At 39.8% G+C, this 22,500-nt stretch overlaps 1 protein-coding gene across 2 annotated transcripts in view; it reads right to left on the reverse strand.

Annotated features, from left to right (window-relative positions):
• The window catches only part of UBE3B (ubiquitin protein ligase E3B), a 2,006,489-nt gene that overhangs the window by 1,922,156 nt on the left and 61,833 nt on the right, over positions 1–22,500 (reverse strand). For both annotated transcript variants that reach the window (XM_044068510.1, XM_044068511.1), the window contains exon 3: positions 8,233–8,402. In XM_044068510.1, coding sequence (XP_043924445.1) covers positions 8,233–8,393 — 161 coding nt within the window. In that variant the 5' untranslated portion in view covers positions 8,394–8,402. The remainder of the gene's footprint in view (positions 1–8,232; positions 8,403–22,500) is intronic.

The raw sequence follows: 22,500 nt of genomic DNA on the forward strand, positions 1-22,500 counted from the left end.
TTTTCAAGTCTATCAGAATCTTCCCCACAAAAACAGAAAATCCTCCAGGACCACAGCAGTCTCACTTGTTAAAAAATTTATTGCACTCTAGTTAAACACTTTGTTACATGCTAATGAATTAAAAAGATCACTTTATATAAGAAAACCATTTAATCACAAGACCAAATTAAAGTTCAATTATAATTGAAAGTACCAAAGTCAAACTTGACTATGGAATTCTTTTAAAATCAGCTTTAAAGTCATCATTGTTTTATTTAAACCAGGAGGCATATGAGCTCTAAATCGAATAATCCATTTTAATGCCTCCTTTTCAATTAAATTAATTAAATCTCATCTTATCGGTTCATGTATAATCTGTAAAATCAAATTTAAAACAATGTAGTTTAAAAACAAAGAATAATGCTCACTACACTCTGTTTGCCTGATAATAAACAAGATTTATAAAATACAACAAAAAACCAGGCTTAAATAGTGGGAAGTATACTTGCTGTGTTCAATTCAAGTCAGTCACAAAAGGTAACCAAATGTTCCACAAAAAGAAACGAAGCTGTAACCTACAAACCGCTTTACTTTGCGAACTCTTAATCCAATAAAAAAGTGTCAAAATCACCATAGAGTGTTCATTCGAACCTACTCATCCACTGGGCAATAGCTTGTAGAAAAAACACGCAGCCAGCATGTAAAAATAAATCCAAGCGTCCAGTAGAAACCATGTTTATTAAAATAATTAAAACACAGGGCTAGCGCTTTCAACGAATCTTCATCAGGCCACTAACAAACATACTAGCATCCCTTTTATAGCAAAATGCTAGAGTCAACTACTGATGTCACATCCTGTTTGGGCATACTGAAGTCAACTCTGATGTCACATCCTGTTATACATAAAATATTTAAACTGACATCACTTTTGTAGTAAAACGCTACAAACAACTCTGATGCCACATCCTACTAAATATGAAATCTTATAAAATGTTTTAAATTATTTAAAATATTAAAAATATGTATGCAGACATTTTGTAAACAGTGTACAATAGAAATGTTCTAAAATAACATTTCACCCTACTTTAACTGCTGCTGCATATAACATTCAAAATGTTTTAAAATATTTTAAATATCTATGTAACCATCTCATAGACAGTATGCAGCAAATAAAGTGTTTCAAAATTACATACTATCTTCCTATAAATACTGCACTTATATGCATACTAGTAACAAAATGGCGCATGTTTAGTATTTAATAATAAGCGATATAATCCCATTTGAAACACTTGTATGTATAAATACATGCTTAAAATCTGTTTCAACAATGTGTTTATAGAGTGCTTTGGTCAGAACATTCCTACTCATCTCTGATAGGTGATCCCTTATTCGCTCTTTGAGCTTATGGTTAGTTTTTCCAATATATACCTCACACTTTTCACATTTAGCCACATAAATCAGGTTTCTAGTATCACAGTTTCCATAGGCTCTCAATGTGAAAGTGCTGCCATAAACTGGATGCATAACGGATTGCAATGAATAATTGTAAGTGCAATAAACACTTGTTACATGTAAAAGTACCTTACTTAATGGTTTTTAACATATTAGTTTTGGGTTGTTCCTTATAGCATAACTGATTTTTCAAATTGCTGAACCTTTTATATTCAAGTAAGGGTCCAGCTCCCATTTTATTCTTTAATTCAGGTATTTGACTAACAGGGGGCCAATACTTCTTTATGATGCTCTTAAAAACTTCTGTATTCCTGTTGTAAGCAAGCATACATCTATGTCTAACTGGTTTTCTATTACATGAAACATGATTAGTTTTGAATATCTGAAAAATAGGCTTAGCCTCTACAGCAAGTTTACTTTTAACATATTGTTGTATCTGATAAACACTATCAACGTTCTAGCCTCTTTGTATAAATTTTTGTCCTACTGCTTGCATTTGAGCTTCTATACAAGTGTTCAAAGTTTTCTGTTTTGCTACACGTAACAGCTGATTCTTCACTACATTCTTAAAAATAAATGGAAGATGCATGCTGGTTCTATGCAAGTAAGTGTTACACTTAACATTCATTCTGTAGAGTGTTGTCTCTATCTTGCCTAATTCCTTTTTTATTAATGGGATATCCAAAAAAATAAATAAATCAATCTGCAGATCATATATCACTTTCTTAAAGCTTAAAAATGTTGTTGTGCTGGAAATATAACTAAAGAACTTATCAAAAAGTGCTGGCATACCCTCCCAAATAAAGAGGTCAGCCACAAATCTTTTGAGAATAAGAATTTGATATAAATTCATGCTTTTCAATAAACTGCTTTTCCAAAATGTGCATTACAATATTTGCGTACATGTTGGCAATGGGCAAACCCATTGCAACACCCCTGTTTTGTTTGTAAAGTCATTTTTGAAAAATAAAAAATATTATTAGACAAAACTATATTCAGTAACTCACGTATAGTGTTAATACTCACTCTATTAAAATGTGATAAAGTTAAATTTGCTCTGACCTATTCAATGCCTTCTTTGTTAGGCATCAATGGATGTTTATTCCCTATTGACAATGTTACTAAATAGCAACAAGTTAAATTCTTATCAACAGACCATTCAAAATCTGACACATCTTTTAACAATAAGTACCAGTATTCTCTGCACCCATTTTCAGTTGCAGATCTGAATATTTGGAAAAGGGTTCGGTGACCCATTCCCGTGGTGAAACCATAAGGTCTTACTGGTGGCTGTGTTAAGAATTTATGTATTTTTGCAACTCCTTAAATCACTGGAATCAAAGGAGCTGTTGTGTGAAAATAATGAAACAATTCAAAATCAATATGTCCATCTAAATGCATTTGATATAACAACACTTCAACAAACTTAATACTCTCATTTTTATATATTCATCAGTATTCAGCATGTGAAACATACTCTGTAGTAACTGGAATCCACCCCCTGGCTGCTCTGCGTACCTGGCCCCAGCGTTCTTGACTCTGTTTCAATTCAACTAGCCGGCACTAAGGTTTTGAGAGTCTAGCTACCTGGTGAAAGGACACCTGCAAACTATTCTAAACAACTTATCCATACAGAAAGACACTTGCCGTCCTGCTTAAGAACCCTGCTACCAAAGGAGGCACGAAAGTACGCTTCATCTAAACCTAGCGGTAAAAGCTAAACACTTGCCTTGTAACTTGTGCATGCTTTCAAGCATGCTACCTAGCCAGGATATCCAGCTGCCATACCCTCCCCTCTACCCTTTAATATTTATACTTTTTCCTATCATTGTACTATCTCCAGCAACTGTTTATAGAGCCTTCTCAAACCTTTTACCATCCATCCCTGTTCTCGAGTTTTTGGCTGTAATATATTTTTGCCCACTAGATGGCACTATACACTAGGCTAGTTCCTAGTACACCTATATGTTCTCCCCAGAATTGAACTGAAACTGAATTAGTGATCAAACCCTAAACTAACAAGGAAGCGCAAGGAACTTTCTCCTGTCCAGTCTTAGGACCTCTTTCCAGCCCTGTATTTCCCACTCTAATACTTTACTCCATACCTGCACTCAGTTATCCCTTACTATCACTCCCACTGTCTCTTACCCTCCTTACTTACCCGTATCAACTGACAGTACCTCAGTAGTCAGCTACTCACAGATTGGTTTTGCTGACATTTCGTCACTTACTTGACCTAGCTCTGCTACTGTTTCCTACTGCCTATCTGCCCCTTGATCATACTCCACATACAACTCTTCCCCTTACCCTCACACCCTAACTGTATCTCGTTTGTTGCTCTTCCTTTCCCCTTCTTACCATTTCTCCTAGGTCGTCCCACTTTACACTTGTTAACCTTTCAGGCTTTAGCCCCTCCTGGTCTACCTGTCCACTCCTATTTTCCCCTCCCCTTCCCACCTCATATCCTTTCTAATCCCATAAAACTTTCTTGCCCTGCGAGGCACCATCTTTAGTAACTGGAATCTAGCCCCTGGCTGCTCTGCGTACCTGGCCCCAGCCTTCTTGACTCTGTAAGCTATTTTCTGTTACTATTACTGTTTATTGTACAGGCTAATTCTCCGCTGTTGGATGGAATTAATTATTTCAGATATATAAATGTCTAGCATGTTTTAAAGTATGTACTGATGAACGCATTGTGGAAATGCTCAGCTGTATTCTGAGAGGGCCGCGTGGAGTTGTTGCAAGCTATCCCACTTCTGTTAGAATGAGCTGTGTTAATCCTTAAAGGTACTCATTCCACTTAGAGGGTATTTATTAAGAAGTCGTGGCTCCTGCATTGCTGGACCTATCCTGCACAGAGCCAGCCTGCTAAATGGTCAAACCCTGTAAACCTCTTAGCTGTGATAGCAGTCTCTAGATGTCCTCAGGTTATTACAAGCATTTTATCTCACTCAAACTCCCTCTAGGCTGTCCGAGTATTGCTGGCAATCTTCCACTAAGCTATTTAATTGTTTTAACCTGAGTGAACCTTAGACTCTAGCCATTGTTTTGAACTGTAGTGCCCTAAAAGCCTCAGGTTAATTGCGCCAAGGATCTTCTCCCAACAATTATAAGGTACTAAATATCTCCTTTGGGATCGGAGTGTTGAGCAAAGGTGCACTGAACTCTAGTTCGCTAAATTTTCAGTTCACCCGGCGCTATTATTATCTCCCCACAGTAACTGGTACTGGGCATAAAATTATCTCCCCTGACCACATTGAGCCAAACTCATGCTAGTGAACAATTGGGGCACCGTCAGGATTAGGGTAGCGCTGCTACGTATACATTGCCCATGGTAGCATGGCATTTGAATAAAGCTTCATAGCTTACAATGTCCTAGGGGTGATGCTATCCTAGATCTGCGTTTGAAAGTAACATGCTGCAGCCTCCCTGTTTGTTACTCTCAACACCAGCGAGGCAACTATAGAAGTGGTGAAGTGCTTGCGGTACCTCAGAATTGCATGGGCAGTGATGCATGTTGCTGTCGCTTGCTACTTGACATTAGCATTTGACTCCATTTGATATAATAAGCATAATATTCTTCTATGCAATGCGGAAATGATTTACTTGACCTGTAATGCTATTTCATATTCTGTACTATTGTTGCTAGATAGGAAACAATTTAAATGTAATACCTCAAGGGTTGCTACCACTGGAATCTCATGTTACAGTTAGCCTCAGAGTCTCTGAGCTCACTGCTTATACTATTTTATGCCTAGTAGAACATAGCTGTACTTTGTAAAAGGCATTCTTAGCTAGACTGTGTTAATCTACTTGAACTCTACCCTATCTTTTGTTAGATTAAAAAGTGTACTAATGCCTCTAGACTCAGATGCAGTAGCATGCCTTGCTAATTGCCTGAACTCTTAGCAATGAATGTATATGTGTGTTGTTAAACTGATATACTGTGTTCACTACCCTAATTTCTGTGTTAACAGCTGTTTTCTTACCCCATCTTTATGTCTCTTCTCATCACCGTTCCTAGGCTTCAATTCCAATATCCTGCACTAGGGTTTTGAGTCTCTAGCTACCTGGTGAAAGGACCCCTGCAAACTATTCTAAACAACTGATCCATATAGAAAGACACTTGCCATCCTGCTTAAGAACCCTGCTACCAAAGGAGGAAAGAAAGTATGCGTTATCTAAACCTAGCGGTAAAAGCTGAACACTTGCCTTGTAACTTGTGCATGCTTTGAAGCATGCTACCTAACCAGGATACCCAGCAGCCATACCCTCCCTCTACCCCTTAATATTTACACTTTTTCCTATCCGTGTACTATCTCCGGCAACTGTTTATAGCGCCTTCTCAAACCTTTTACTATCCATCCCTGTTCTCTAGTTTTTGGCTGTAATATATTTTTTGCCCACTAGATGGCAGTCTACACTGGGCTAGTTCATAGTAAACCTATCTGTTCTCCCCATAATTGAACTGAAACTGAAATAGTGATCAAACTCTAAACAAGGAAGCCTAAGGAACTATCTCCTGCCCAGTCTTAGGACCTCTTTCCAGCCCTGTATTTCCCACTCAATACTTTACTCCATACTTGCACTCACGTTATCCCTTACTATCACTACCACTGTTTCCTACCCTCCTTATTTACCCGTATCAACTGAAAGTACCTCAGTAGTCAGTTACTCATAGATTGGTTTTGCTGACATTTCTTCACTTACTTGTCTCTACCCGCTCTGTTCATCCTACGGGCTCACTCCACTCCTCTACCCTACCCCAATTCCCACCCACCCCCAGTACTCCTACTCTTATACTATCTAACCACATACCTTCCCACTCCCATCTCTCACATTAACCTTCCCCATTGGCCAACCACTCCAATTCCCTCCTTTCAATCACCACTCCCCATCTCACCCACCACCTCTCTCTCTCTCCACACCTATTATACCGTGGCTATTTGTGTTGACATAGTCGCAATTCTCTTCTCCCACTGCACCAAGCAAATTACAGTGCCAAACTTAAAATCAATGAAGTCTCTCAAGTTTTTGCTTTTTAGTCTCGATGAGCCTATTTTTAAAAGTCATAAAATTTAAATGGCACTATGACTTTAAAGCCTATTTTAAAAGAATTACAGTCAAATAAATTGACTTTGGTACTTTAAATGATAACTGAACTTTAATCGATTTGGTCATGTTACTGAATGGTTTTCTTATGTACAGTGATCTTTTGAATTCAAGGTTATATGCCTAAAGAACCTATATACGAAAGTGTTTTAGTAGTGAGCAATAACATTTTTAACCAGTGAGACTGCTATGGTTACAGTGGATTTTTCCTTTTTGTTGGATCTAATTATTTGAATCAAGCTGGATTTATCACCATCACTGTATTATTTTTTGCTTTAATCTTCCCCACAACCCTGAATAGGAAAAGTGGGTACTAGAAAATGAATGGATGAAAAATGTCAATACTCAAATGATGTTAAACAGCCCGTGTGGAGCTACTCTGTTAAATTGCTCATACTGGATCACTGTTTTCACCAGTTAATAATCGGGTATAGGCGGAGTTAGGTGACCGTCACAGAATTAACATTTCTGAAATGACATCCGCTTCTAACAGCAAGCTACTAAACTATGCTTGGGTAGGTGTAATTCAGGGACATTAAATGAATGACGGAAAAATAAGGCAGTAAACTAATCAAGTCTTATTTTGACTTTTACAAATAATGCTAGATATTCAAACACTTCAGATCATCAATTTTATCTTCAATGGTGCTTTCAGAACTGAACAACTTCTCAAATAAACAGCAGCTGGGAAGGCAAAAGTTTTGGAATCACACACAAATACAAACGTTATGCTTTTAGAAAAGGACAGAAATAACTGATCTAATTTTTTTCGGACTGCGTATGCGTTATGTATCTAAAAACAAAACAAACCGATTATTCTCATGTTTTATTACAATACTTATACTTCATTCTGTATAATCTCTCTGCAATCGACTTTCGGACTTCCTACGGAATTACAAATTCTTTAGTCAAGGAACAGCTGAAGGACTAGCACAGTGCCATAAACAGCAGAAAATAACTTTTGTTACAACAAACAAAAAGTAACTTTGACTGATGCAAATTATTTTCCTGGTCACCTGCCATAAACAGAATCATTATTTTCTGAGTGATAAAATAGGTCTCACTGTCATGTGCACAACTCCACCTCAGGCCAAGATTGCATTCTATACTCATCTACTAATAAGACCTGGTAATGTACTGAATTATGGGGTCTATATCACCTTATCAAAATGTATTTCCATTGAATGCTTCTCCATTTACACCAAATCACCAAAATTCACTTCTGCGAACCATGGAATTTTTCCCAGGATAAGGAAACACTTGCCCCATAACACACCAGAGCACACATCGCACTAAATAAAACTAAAGTGGGGGGGGCTGTGTCTCCCACACCTCCCCAACTATATATACCAACTCCGAGATCGCATTGCAGTGGAGAAATGGGCAAAATTGTGGTGTCGGCCAACTACTTCCTCACCCTGGGAAAAATTCAGCGATTCACTGAAGTGAATTTCAGTGATTCGGTGTCAATGGAGAAGCATTACATGGAAATACATTTCGATAAGGTAATATAGATCTGAATTATGCATTGTCTGTACTGTGCTGAATTATGCACCATTTGTAATGCCACTAGCATGTTCAAGTAGTCACAAGTCAGCTTCAACACCATAATGGAATATTATATATGGCACAGATACTTTATGCTAGGTATGGAGAATGGTGTTGCTGAAAAGTTTAAAATCCACTGACCTTATTTCCCTCTGCAGCCGACACCGACAAAGAAACCCTTTGACCACAGCTTGGATACGAATTGCTGCCTTTTCTCTCTCTTTACATCCTTTCCTTTCTTCACGAGCTTGTCGAGCTTTGTCAAGAAACTGGGCCTTTGACACTTGTGTTGCACTAAACATCTCTGCAACCTGTGCACATGAATAAGCTGTTTATGTCAATAATTGTTTCTATGAATGTCAAAGTAGTAGCACCTCAAATGGAGTTTGTATATTGAAGATTTAAAGCAAAAATTAAACTACAGTGTTGCTTACTTGAGTAACAGGCACTTGCCCTAACAGCTCTATTTGCAATCAACAGAGCATAACTCCAGAATCGTGCAGGAAATATCAAAGGTGTTCAAACTAATAATGGAAGTGTGTAGCTAAAGTAATGTGCAAATTTTCAGGCATGTTAGACACAACCAAGTGTTTTCAATTCTTTATCTGAGAAGCAACTCAGAGAAGAAATCATATACACCATAGAACAGCCACTTTTCACATAAAGGCTGGACTAGCAAATGTATTTAAAAAACAGGAATTCCACTGGCTTGTTAGTGTCACGAAACCCTATTCATGATACACAATATAGGAGCATCAAAAATATTTTCCACATTCCGAACAGATTTTTCTTTATCTAATTAACATGTGAATATTTTTTATTATTTTTAAAGTAACAAACTGACAGTAAACCATGTTTATATTATTTTAAAAAATAATTAAGTAACATTCTTAAATCTGGTAAAAGTACAGGATAATCTTATTACTCTACAATGCAAAAGAAAGGACAGTTGGGGAACTGCAAATTACTGCACAGTTTGTGTGTTGTTCCTAGTATTCATAAGAACGACAAACACATGAAAACAAACCTATGCTCATGTAAACAATCTGCAGCTGGCCATAACGCCTGCTTCCTGCATCCATATTCTGCAAGTGAATAGGCGGTTGTTGGCATTTTTATTGCGCAACTAAACATGACCCAGCTTAAATCTACCTATGCCAATTCATCCTTCAAGTGGAATAATTTCAGGTCACATTAAGAGGGCATCTATCAATGTAAAGAAGGTTCTGTTTTGTTTTCTTGTTCAGGACATCTTTCTTTTGAGAAGAACGCAACTTCTACTTCTATCATTGTTCTTATAACATTGAACAAGCTACTCTGTACCAAATACAAAATCATACCTTAAACTTAGGAGCAATTCAATGCCCACAGTATGAAAAAGGCCACTGCTAACCTCCTACCCAAACTTCAAAAAAGTAATTCCACTGCAGACTACCAACCCTACACCAACTTTTAGAATATTTTGCCTACTCACAAATTACTGCATAAATGAAAAAATATGGAATCCTCTTCAGACACTAGCATAACTTTTGAAAATACAGAAGACTTACAGACTCTCTCATCACACCCTCATCACCAAGGATAAAGGCAACCAAATGGTTACCATTTTCATTAATCTAATAAAAGCACCCGATCCTGTTGCTCATATACTCCTCCTTGGTGCACTTGAGTAAAAGACTTTAGTACAAAAAACAAAAACTGGCTCAAATACCATACTTCTGACAGACCTCTATGCAAGAAGAGAAAAATAAATGTACTATATACCTAAAATAAGGACTTCCACGGACTCTATTAATGCCTTCTGTTCTGTTTTTATTAATAAGCTCCCAAATGACATGCTACATTCTGTGATTCATTCTTCATAGATGACAGGGTCACAATCCACCTTTTACAACCATTAAACAGTAGCTTGAAACAAACCATTTACTGGTAATAACCTGGCTTACCAAGCAACAAGCTTCTTAAACCTGGAAAAACTAAAACCATGACATTTGGTACCAAATAAAAACTTAACTTAGTGTCACAAACTGACACACAATTAACCACAACCTACTGCCACTTGAAAACACTCCTGTACTTAAATATGTTAGACTCTAGCTAGACAAAAGCCTTTTCCATTAGTATACTGATTAAACAAAATCCAACATTCATAAAATCCTACTCTGGGTTAAAAACCTCTCCCACTTCCTCTATTTAGAAGACAGAAACACAACAAGTAAAGAGATACAGCTATCACAAACACTCTTGGGTGGCATTATGAAGGCATGCATAGATGTCCAGGTTGCTGCCACACAAATCTCATCAATTGAGGAGCACCTGAATAAGGCTGTGGAAATGGTCACTTATATAATATAATGGATCTTGGCCTGACAAAGGACAAGTATGAGATGAGCAAACACAGGAAATGTAATCTGAAAGCCATATAGAAAGAGTGACTTGGACACACAGTAACCCAGGTTTATTAAGTGCAAAAGGAATGAAAAGATGCATGCCTTTTCTGAAGGATTTGGTTCTATGAAGGTAAAACCTAAGTTTCCAATGAATATCCAGGGTATGCAGGATATATCCTTCTTTGTTGGTACAGTTTGGGAAAAAGACTGGCAAGTGAATCAGCTGAATCAAAAGTTGCCTTGGATTCCACCTTGGGTGGAAAAGATGGATTTGGAGGGAAACTCTATGGAAGACCAAATAAGGTACTGCTGAAGAGACTGCATGAAGTTCAGGCCCTCTTCTTGTGGAAGTTACAGCAACAAGAAAAAGTTTTCCATTAGAGAAATTTCAGCTGAGCTGTAGATGCTAGTTCGAATGGAGGTTTTGTCAAAGCCTCTAGCACAAAACTGAAGTGCTAAGGAGGAATGGGTTCTCTAATTGGCGAACTGAGAAGGGAAACTTCTTTGAGGAAAGCTTTATAAAGTTTATGCAAGGCCAACAAGCGTTCCTCTTGACCCATGTGAAAATTAAAAACGGTCATTAACTGGACATTTCTAGTGGAAAACCAGATCCCAAAATCAAAACATAACAAGCACACCACATCAGAACGCTAAAAAAAAAACCAATGCAAAGATGTGTAGATAAAGCATTTCCTGCAATACAATTTGCAAGTGGGTTTTTTCTGAGAAGTGGACAAAATTCTAACCACATCAGTTGATAGGACAAGATTGCTGGCCACCAATGGAATTGGAGAAACCAAGCAGTTACTGTAAGGTTGAGAAGATCCAGGTAAGGTTTCTTGGATGAGTAGGAAAGCAGATCCTACATTGGATCTAATAACCAGGGGGTTCCCAGAGATGAGGTCTGAAAAAGGGAAAACAGATTTGTCTGGGCCAGAAGGGGGCAATGTGGACAACAGATCCCTTGCATTTGATTGCTTTCTTAAGAAATCTGGAAATTGGAGGAAGTGGTAGAAGTCTGGGGGGCAATTTCTTGACCAGAGAATCTCTCAGGGGCTGTCTCTGTGGTGGGTCTTGGTGAAAAAGTACTTGCTACACTTGGTACTGGATGGGGAAGCAAACAGATCACAGCAAGGATGGCCTCCATCATGGAATACTTGCTGTACTACCACTGGACTGAGACCACCCGTGAGGCATTAGCAATGACCTGCTTAGCCTGTTTGCCAGACAACTGAGCTTCCCAGATTGCATCTTTTTCTAGTGGCAGTACCCAAGGTTATCTCCAGTTGCCAAATCTTCATTGTTTCCTGACAAAGAGAATAGGAAATGGTCCCCCTCTTGTCTGTGACTATACCAAACCACTGTCATATTGTGGGTTTGGATAGAAATTGCTCCCAGAGGATGTAATCATGAAGTTTCTGAAACAGTAATGAACTGCCTACATCTCTTGGACATTGATGTACAGGCTGGCCTCTTTTTAACTGCAACAACCCTTGGACCATCTTCCCTTGGTAATGGCCCCCCACACCAGGAAGCAGTTATTCTCAGTAACCACCTCTGCTGGAGGCTGAGGAACAAACTGTCTGCCAGAATGTATACAAGGGGAATCTAGCCACCACTATAAATATTGTTTGCAAACATTGTTTATAATGATTTGAGCTGGCTGGGTTTAGTAAAGCTGCCCCACTGAGCTTTGAAAAGCCAGTGCAGAATTCTCAAATGATAGCAAGCAAATTGTACCATTAGGACAGATGAGGCCAAAAGACCTAATGTTTTGGGGAATAATGTAGCTGTGGAAGACAAGGACTGCAGAAGGCTCTGAATACCTAATTTCAATGTCTGAATTCTGTCTGACAGAAGAGACACTACTGAAGTAGTAGTATCCAGATGACATCCTATGAACTGAATTGCAGGAGATGGCTGCAGGAACAACTTCTAGCAGTTTACTGAAATGTCCAAGGACAGGCAGAGATTAAGCACATAGTCCTGGACTTTGATCACAGACTATATTGCTGGGGCAGCTAAGAGCCAGCTGTCCAGCTAAAGGAGACTCTAACATAGTGATGGTGAAGGTAAACTGCTACCACCACCATGCACTTGGTGAACACTTGGGGGTCTGTAGTGAGACTGAAGGGCAGGGCTTTGAAATGAAAGTGAATGACTCTGAAATGGAAGCATAGGTATCTTTGATGCATTGGCTATCTTTATGCAGGGAGCGGTTTATAAGAGAGACACAGAGCATATCCAGTCATTTGCCCTCAGGCAAGGTAAAACTGACTGCACTGTGACTATCCTGAATTGAGTCTTTTTGACATAGTTGTTCCTATGACAGAGGTCCAAAATAAGCCTATTGTCCTTTGTTTTCTCTGGACCCAAAAAGAAACAAATAAAATCAGGACCCTGTCTGGTCTGGTGGGACCTCTTGGATGGCTCTTTTTTGAGGTAAGGAAACAACTTCTCTTTTTGCCAATACAAACTGATTCAGTAGCAAGTCTGAAAGGAGCAATTTGGAGGGTAGGGAAAAGGGTATTGAACAGTAGGGGGATAAACAAACAAATACCTTCAGAGGGGACCAGATGGGCAGCCTTTCAGGGACGGTGAGACTGCTCGTCAAAAAAAGGTCCACCATATCTCTGGTTGTGTGGACTCCTTTTATCCTCAAAGATCTTTTAAAGTTATCAGTGAAATTATACAGACACAGATAGGCCTGAAATCTCATCAATGTCGAGTCTAGCTGACCCAGCTGCACTATCAGCTACATTGTACATGAGCCACAAGAAGAGATTTTAAATATTAATCATCATGCTCAGGAGATTTCCTATTTCCAACCGTTTCCTTGAGTCTGAATTGGGGTCCTTTTCAGAGTGAAGAGAGCTTGCTGTTCCAGATCCCTCTAAAAATGGCTCATGCACGTGGGGCTGTTCAGTGTAAAGTTGCCCTCAGCATGCATCCACTTCCCTAGTCTGTCTATATTCTGGACAGTGGATCTATCATCAGTCATCTCTTTTTGAGTTGCTGCTTCCATGATTACAGAATCCACCAATGGAGTTTTGGCCCAATGTTGTCTGCTCTTGGAGATCCTAAGAACCTTGTCTGCCATCCAAGGTACTGATTTACATGTATCGGGTTCCTGCCAGGACCTCCTAATAGCCATATCTATTACTTTATCTGCTGGAGGCACCACCCAAGAGGTAAAGGGGTCAAACTGTAGTCCCTAAGAGAACCTAGTCATCCTGAGAGTGGGGGGAGGATCAGTGGGGCAAGATCCCCTCTGCTGCACAAGTTTTATGATCGCACTGAAAGTGGTGTCCTTAGGAGGTGAATTGGGGGGGGGGGGCTTCTCTATCATATGAGTTGGTGCCAAATGTGACAGACTCTGATGAGAGATCCATGTCTCCATTTACATGTTCCATTGCCCAGACAGTTGGGGGAGTATTACCAGACTCCTCACAGGATTCCTCCTGCTGTTGATCTGGAGCTTTGAGGCCTGATCTTTGATCCTGACCAATGGATACATGATGGGACTGAGACAAAAAGGAGTGGAACTGATCCCATGAAGGCCTGTGTGTCAACTCTCAAAGTAGAAGACATTATCCTCCTCATAACTTGAAAGGCCATGCCAACCTTTGCCAAATAAGGGGATGCCACTTCCATGACCAGGTCCAATCCTCCCACAGGACAAAATGGGGATTACTGAAGAGGGCTGGATGGTTTTGAAGACGTGATTAGAGCAGAGGACTCAAAAGCCAAAGTCTCTGAAAGTGAAAGGAGCCATTTGAAACAACTCTGATGAAAGTGCAGTGGCCTCACCATAGAGTTGATGGTCCTGAGATGGCTTCTGCTGTGATACTGTGAGTATAGAGTGCATCAGATCAGGGAACTCGAAAGCTAAACCAAGTCCTATGGTTGGCACTGAGGGAACAGAACTTGAGTCCAGAACCAGGTCCTAAACCACCAAAACTGGCATTTGCACTGAGGAAGGAGCTAGAAGAGGGGACTACAGGAATGGCCTTAGCCACCTTTGGAGCCAAACAGGATGGGAGTACACCTATCTCAATCAGTGACCTCATTACGTGATCCAAATCTGCCTCAGACATACTCTTCTCGGACCCGAAGGGATCGAAATGACAAAGTGAATGCTAGCTGAAAAGAGATCATAGGCATTTCCCTCACAGATGAAAAGTCTTACTTAGAAGCCTTGAAAGCAACATGTCCTGAATCACAATAAGCTCTGTCAACTGTGGAGTTGATGGGAGGAGAGTGAGCCATTTCTGATCTGAAAAACTTTGGAGCCGAAGACTGCTCCGATTACTCTGGGTACCTTTCCTTGGATTCAGATTCCTTGGATCTCTGCTGTTCTGAAGGAGTTTTGGTCTTAACACTTTTTGGATTCAGGGGCAAAATGCCCTTAATTATAAGTCTGGTCATGTGATCTGACAATGCTCTGCATACAAAGGCTCTACATATGGTGAAATCCTCTGATAAATAGCCCACATCCAAGCACACTGCACACAGCTCATGGATGTCTTGGGAGTTGGATTTTGTGCCCTTAATTTTGACATTTCCTAATTTTTTTCTCTGTTTTTGCCCATGTTGAAAAAGCAGCTTCCCTGAAGCAGTGAAATCCAACAGAATGAAGAAAAGAATAGCAAACACTGATAAATGGAAAAAAGATATGCAATTTGTACTATTTATATAAATATCTATAGAAAATATTTCAGAAGAGAAATACTTTTTTTTTTCTCTACATTTTGTGTTAAAAAGAAAAAAAATGACTCCAAGAAAATATCATAGCTGAAGAGTAAAGGGGCTAAACTGTAAAGAAATGTCAGCAATGAAGATCTAAGGAACATGAAATTATCAACAGCAAACATACAAAGTCTTTTTTAGTAATTTTAGAAGAGATAATAGAGGGAAAGCACTTATTTATATGCCGATTTGGAATCTATTAGATAAGTGGCTAAAGGAATCAGAAATTGGATCAATCGGACTAAAATGAATGGGATCCATAAATGTTCAATGGTATTGCCATTTACTTTTACACATATTGGATGTTATTGCATATAATGTAATGATCTTCACTGCAATACTCATATAAACTGTGTGAAGAATAATCTGATGATGTCTTTTCTCATCTGATTCAACCTCTGGGTTATCGGATTTGACCAGATCTGACCTCGGCGCCAACTCTCCCGACCACCAAATACCTCAAATTTCATTAGCTGTTTGATTAAGAAAGGTTGTGTTTTTAAGGACTCAGACAGTTTAAAGCTAAGCACATTTTTTCTTCTTCTCTGTGCCTTTTCTCGCTGTTTTTTCTCCCACCTTTCACTTCCCCTCTTATTTCCAACCGAAATGAACAAAAAAAAATAATATTCATCTTGGCTGCATTGACTAAAAAGTAGTTAGTTTAATATACAAAGTATGTTGTTGCTAAACTATTTTTTGTTATATAGTTTGCTGGCGTTAGTGCTCCATAACGTTTGAATTTTTCAGACCATCCTGCCTGGTCCATACCTTGCAATCTCCATGGCAGACATGGTACAAGGTTTAAAAAAATGTACCATCTTGCAGCCATAATATCCTGCTGCAGGACGCACATTGTGTGGGTGTGTACTGCCTGGGAGCATCTCATCTTGATAAAATTTGAGGCTTGCTCTTCCATTTAGGAGCATACAGATAAACTAGTCTTAAAAGGTTTGATTCCTCAGCAATCAGAACAGTCTACCCAGGCTTCAAATTCTTCTGCAGCTCCTTCTGTATCCCCAGCTAAGACAGGGGAAAAAAAACAAAGTGAAAAGATAAAGATAAGTCCAAGAAGAAATAAGAGGACAAAGACAAATCTTCTGATAAGCATTTAGATAAGTCTAGAAATAGTCTCTGGTCTCATCAAAACCTTTGGTTCCTTCGGACGCAAATTCATCTAGGGGTTCTCCCAGTTCCATCCATACAGGACATTCCAAAAACTGCTCCAAACAATCTCTCCACTAATTTATCCTATTGCAGTCCATACTTTGGATCCGAGGCTCATGGATCCAAGTCTCCTCACAGCACCAATGAGAAAGCCTTGTCTATATTGATTCCAACCATGTCCTTTACTCTCTCAACTACAATGCCATCTGATCGGGATAAGTCTCAGAGTCAAAGCATTGGTGCTGAAGTTCAAGGCATAGATTCAATACAAAAACTTTCTGAATCATCTCTTTCACTCGATGCCTCTAAAATAGATAGCTCAGCTCCAATGTCGACTTTGGATCAGGGCCAGGTAAGGCCGGGGGAGGTCTTTATTCATCTTGCCCAGATAGTGTGGGAGTCTCTTTGGCCCTGATCTCCCCCTTGGCATTGAAGCCATTTGAAAGGGTTCTTGCTACTCCAAGAGAAGAAGAGGTGCTTTCCACACACTTGGCCATGTCCAACCCCTTTTGGACACTGCATCAGACTCAGCAAATCCACGTCATCAGAAACAATTAGCTTTCTTTAGTCTTAGGGCTGCTCACCATGTGAGCTCCCTGTCTGAATCTGACCCATTTCTGTAAGACTCACTACAGCAGGATCCTAGGAGACAGACATTTAGATTCTTCTCTTGAACTGGTCAGTGAAGACACGCACTTGGGATGACAGCGACAGGTCCCCAATCCCCAATATCTCCTCTAGAAGCTGTTACTTTTGGTAACATTTTGGAATTGATGAAACAACGAAGGGGTTGGTCAACTGATATATCCTCCCTTGAGGAGTCGTGTTCCTTGAACCTTTTGGAACTGGCTCTTCTACTTCCTGGGTGGTACCCATGGAGACGCACTTAAACATCTGGTAGCTCAGTGGGCTTGGAAGGATCCTGACATGGCTGAGCCAATTCGTAAGAAGATGAACAAGAGTTTGGTTGCACCAAAGGACAGAGCACACTGGAGAAAGGGTCTCCCAGTAGATGCCATGGTTATGGAGGCAGCCTCTAAAAAAAGGAACACTCTGGAAGGAGTATGCCTGTCCATCTTCCTAACAGGGAACCATGAGCACTGGACAGATTTGAGACACAGACATATACAACAACTTTCACACTTAAGAGTGGTGAACTACTTGGCCTACATGACATCCTTCCACAGGGACTGGTCACTCCCAAGTAATCTGACAGACAAGCAAAAAACAACTGGAAGCTTAGATGTCTGCTTTACAGTCTATGTCTACTGCATCCATGTGTCTGCTTTCTAATGCAACTGGTGGCACGGCTAGAGCAGCAAGCACCAGTACAGCCATCCTCCATTATGCCTGAATGCAACTGCTTGACTTTGAAGAAGGCTTCAAGACACTCTTCCTTAATGCCCCATTTGATGGTTCCACTCTTTGGGCCAAAGGATAATGAAACTTTCACCAGAAGTGAGCAGGAGGGTAAGACCATTTCTGTCACTGGAATCCACTTCTCCACCCTTCAGAGAACCTTTTCCAGAAATCAGAGATGTGACAAGACAATCTAATTAAGGAAATCTAAAGGGTTCATCCAGGGATCTCCTGCAGACAGATTCTCCTGAGGCAGAGGGGGAACAATTTCAATGGACTTCACTCTAGTAGCAGAGGCAAACCATAGAATCATGGATTTTACATTCTTTTGCTAAGAAATCCTTCCAGCACTCCTGAAGGATTGCCCAACTGCCACACTCTGGAGGCAGTCGAGGTGTGGCATTTATCCTTGCACCCTCAAGCCTGGCAGGCCATCACATCAGATACTTGAGTGATGAGAACATTCACCACAGACTATATAATCCTCTTTGCTTTCCCTCCCATAAAGAAAAGAAGGATTCCCACAATCCCACCCTCAGGTGGAATCCTCCACAACAGCAGAAGTTTTAAAGCTGTTGCAAAAGAGTCATCCAACAGATTGTTCTTAGAATTTGGAGTTTATTCCAGGTTCTGTTTAGTTCCAAAAATGACCAACACCTTAGGGGACCCAAGGCTAATCTTCAGCCTCAGTCATCTCAATCTTTTTCAATCAGTTTATAAAACAGACAAAGTTCTGGATGGTCATGGTTCAGTCCTTTCTACTTCTTTTAGGAAGGACAACTGGATGTGCTTTTTAGATCTCCAGGTTGCCTACTACCATATCAAGATATCAAGGTAAATCAAGGAAAAGTCTCCATTTCCAGCTGGGAGCCAATCACTTCCAATTCAGGGCTCTGCCCTTTGGTCTCACAACAGCCCCCTGGGTGTTCACCAAATGCAAGGCAGTAGTCACAGTGCATCTCAGACTACTAGGGTCCCAGGTGTTCCCACACTTAGACAATGGGATCCTCACTGCTCTAACCAATAATCTCCTACTCCAGCAAAGGGAATTCTTGCTCAAGCTTCTTCAACATTTGAGGATCACAGTCAACCACACCAGAAGCAAACTGCCCTAACCAATAATCTCCTACTCCAGCAAAGGGAATTCTTGCTCAAGCTTCTTCAACATTTGAGGATCACAGTCAACCACACCAGAAGCAAACTGACACCCACACAACAAGCAGAGTTCATTGGATGCCACTTAAATACAATCAACCAGATAGCCACTCTTCCAGAGTCCAGGACTGTATCACTACATCAGACATCCTTGCAAGTTCTTCAATAGCCCTTGTTTCCTGCAAGACCTATCCTTTGATTGCAAGGGTAGATGGCTTCAACAATAATGTTAGTTCCCCTAACCAAATACTACTTGAGTTCTTCAAAAAACCCTTTCTGTACAATGGTCCCAGTTCTTCCATAATCTTCATGCTCAGATTCGTCTAATGCCCATGTTAAAGTCTCACATAACATGGTGGTTGACCTCCACAGTTCTCCAAGAAGGTCAGCCCTTTTCTCAACATCCTCCCACAGCCACAGTAACCATGGATGCTGCTCTCCTGGGAGGGATGTGGAGGGGGCATTTCTAAGGGAAGATGGTGCAAGATTCATGGTAAAACACAACGATCACTCTCCACATCAATGTCCTGGAGATGAGGGCAATTCTCCTAGCACTGCAGGATTTCCAAGACTCTCTGCCCAGGGATGTGATCTCTATCCAGGTGGACAACTAGCCTGTAGTCTGGTACATCAAAAAGTAAGGTAGAACCCATTCATATCCTTTATGACAAGAGGCCATGACAGTGTGGCAATGGGTGCTGTCTTCCCATTGCTTTCCCATAGCAATGCACATTCCAAAGACTTTCAGTGTTAGTGGACAAATTGAGATCTAGCCTCCTGCCTCACTAGTACGCAATCAAACAGCCACTGGGGTCACCCATGGTGCAACCTTTTTGTTTTGTACTTCAGCTACAGTGCAACAGTTACTTTGCTCTAATCCCTCTACAGGGATAGTCACCAAGAGAGATACTGGTCCACAATTGGCTCCATGGTCTCCTATATCCCTTTTATCCCTTTCCTTTGACAAAGTTCATACAGAAATCAAGAAGGTGCAAGGCCAAAGTAATCCTCACTGCTCCTTTCTGGCCCCAGAAAGACTGGTTCCCTTCCTCTGGCCTCATCTACTACACTCTCCATGGATGCTGGACAACTGTCCAGACATTATGACTCACCCATCCAGCCAGCCTCACCTAGAGACAATGAAGTTAACTGCATGGTTCCTTCAATTTTAATGGTGGTCAGAAATGCCAAGTTTTCCACTCAAGTGGTTCATATTTTGTTAGCCTCTAAAAAATCAAGTACCATGGAGTAGAGCCAAGATGGCTAAGTGAAGACAGGAACCTTTTAGAACTCTGCAGAATTAGACAAATACAGGAACATAATTATTTTCCAAACATCTTTATTACATTTTCACATATGACAAAGGCAAACTTTTTTTTATCACAGCCTAACTGATAATAGCTTTGACTCTTCTATTCTTGATTTTTGTAGAATTATATAAACATTTTCCTCCCAGTTATTTGAAAACTAAACTGCTGAAAGAAAATGAGCTATTGTAAGCATTCCCATGCTGGCATTTGTTTGAGGAATGATTTAAAGCTAGTGACATCTACCTTTCATGAAATATCCTTGAAAATGGAAGGCTTTCAGGAGAATTTAGAAAACCTTAGAGAAAATGGTCTTAAACTGATGTATTTAAAGAAATGTTATTACAGCAACAAAATCAAAATTTCTGTTATGGAGAATGCCTTGAATGGCATAGATGGGAGACGAAAAGGAAGACAAATCTCAAACAGATTCTTCTAAAACAAAATACTTGCCTTCTAAACAAAACTGATGATTTAGAAAATTGAGAAAGGACATGTAACATAAGGATTTTTGGACTTCCAGAAAAAGCTGAAGGGGAGGATTAATTTCCTTTCTGAAAACTTGGATCCCTGAAATATTAAATCTACAAAAGGGTTTTTCCTATGGCATTGAAAAAGCTCATTGAGCCACAGATAAACCCATTCCTTCTTCCTCTTCTTCTCCTCCGAGATCTATTGTAATAACATTTTTATCATATACTGACAAAGAACTAGTACTTAAAACTGCTTGGAGCAAAGCTCCTTTAAAATACAAACATAATTCAACATAATTCAATCAATCAGATTTGATAATGACTATTTAACTAAAACAATGGACTTGAGGAAAAGTTGCTGGCCTCTATCTCTAACAGACTTGTTTTAAATCTCAAATAATTTCACCAGCAAAAATAAAAATGTATCTGTCAAATGAAGTAAGAATCTTTAACAATTTTGAAGAAGCTTCTGTATTCATTACAAATAGTAATTTTATTCCTATGACTGAAGGCATGGATTGGACATCCCTTTCTCTGAAAAGAAGGTTGGATAAAATACTTGGACTGATTTGAAGAAAAAAAGAAACTATTAAGTTCTAACAGGGCTAAAAAATATACAGAATCAGTCACAAAATAACTGTCACTTGTGAACATTTTCTTCTATTTCACTGCACAATTAAATTTTGCCCGTGATAATATCGAAGATGTCTTCAAAATCAAATGCCAAAATGTTAATACCCAAGAAATTGTCTAAATATATGTTACTCAAATGCATTTTGCCAAGAATTAGCTCTCTCGTTGTCTTTCTTGAAGTCAAGACGGATATTTAAGTTCCTTCGTGTCAGTCCTATATTACTTTCTTCTCACAGGTAAATCCATTCTCTACAAGTTATTTTCTAGATTAATTAAAATGCTTTCAAGTTAGAAAGGGGAATTATACCCCTTGTAGATATATCTACACTATATCCAGGTGTGTTGTTATGCTTTAATTCTATTTTTCATGATCTTTATCTCCAATAGTAGAAGTCTACATAGGTTCATAGGTTCATACTAGGCTATCTGCCCTAGGGCATTTATAAACCTAGCCAAAATGTTGGCTTTCGCCACCCATTTTAAATTTATTTTGCTATGCCCTTTTTCGAGGTTAGTATACTGTGCCTCTATCTAACAGTGACACAGAAGTGATACCCGGGGTAAACCTACGATCTCCCATCCACTCATCAAGATTCCTCTTGAAGAGAGTCAATGAGGGACTCTGCCTAACCTGGACTGGGATTTTATTCCAGAGTGAAGGGAGCCTCTGGGTTATGAATCTGTCCCTCCAGCATGTCCTATTTATTTCAGTGCTGAGGTTCAAGTCTCGGCGTGGCTCGATTGGATTTGGATTTTCTGAGGTGCAGCATGTCCATTAATTCGGGTTGGACATGGCTTTGCTCGTCAGGCACAGATCTCCTCTGAACAGGCGGTATGCCACTGAGTAGAGCTGGAGTTTCTTTAACCGGGCAGCATATGGCATCTGTTTGAGCCCTTTGATCCTCTTGGTGAGGTACTTTTGGGGTCTTTCCAGTTGCTGCAGGTGTCTGGTAAAATACATCCCAAAAGGGGCATTGTACTCAATTATGGGCCTGATGAGGGATGAGTAAAGAGGCACGATGACCTCCTCTGATCTAGATGTGAATCCCTTCATGATTAGGTGGGCTATATAAAATGTTTTTCTAACCACTTTGGCCACGTGGTTGTCAAGCGAGATTGCTATCAACTTGGGTCCCCAGGTCCCTAATTACTTCTTCTGTACTTAATGGATTTCCACCT

Source organism: Protopterus annectens, chromosome 4.part0, assembly GCF_019279795.1.
Source record: "Protopterus annectens isolate FY-2018-M chromosome 4.part0, PAN1.0, whole genome shotgun sequence".
Lineage (NCBI taxonomy): Eukaryota > Metazoa > Chordata > Ceratodontiformes > Protopteridae > Protopterus > Protopterus annectens.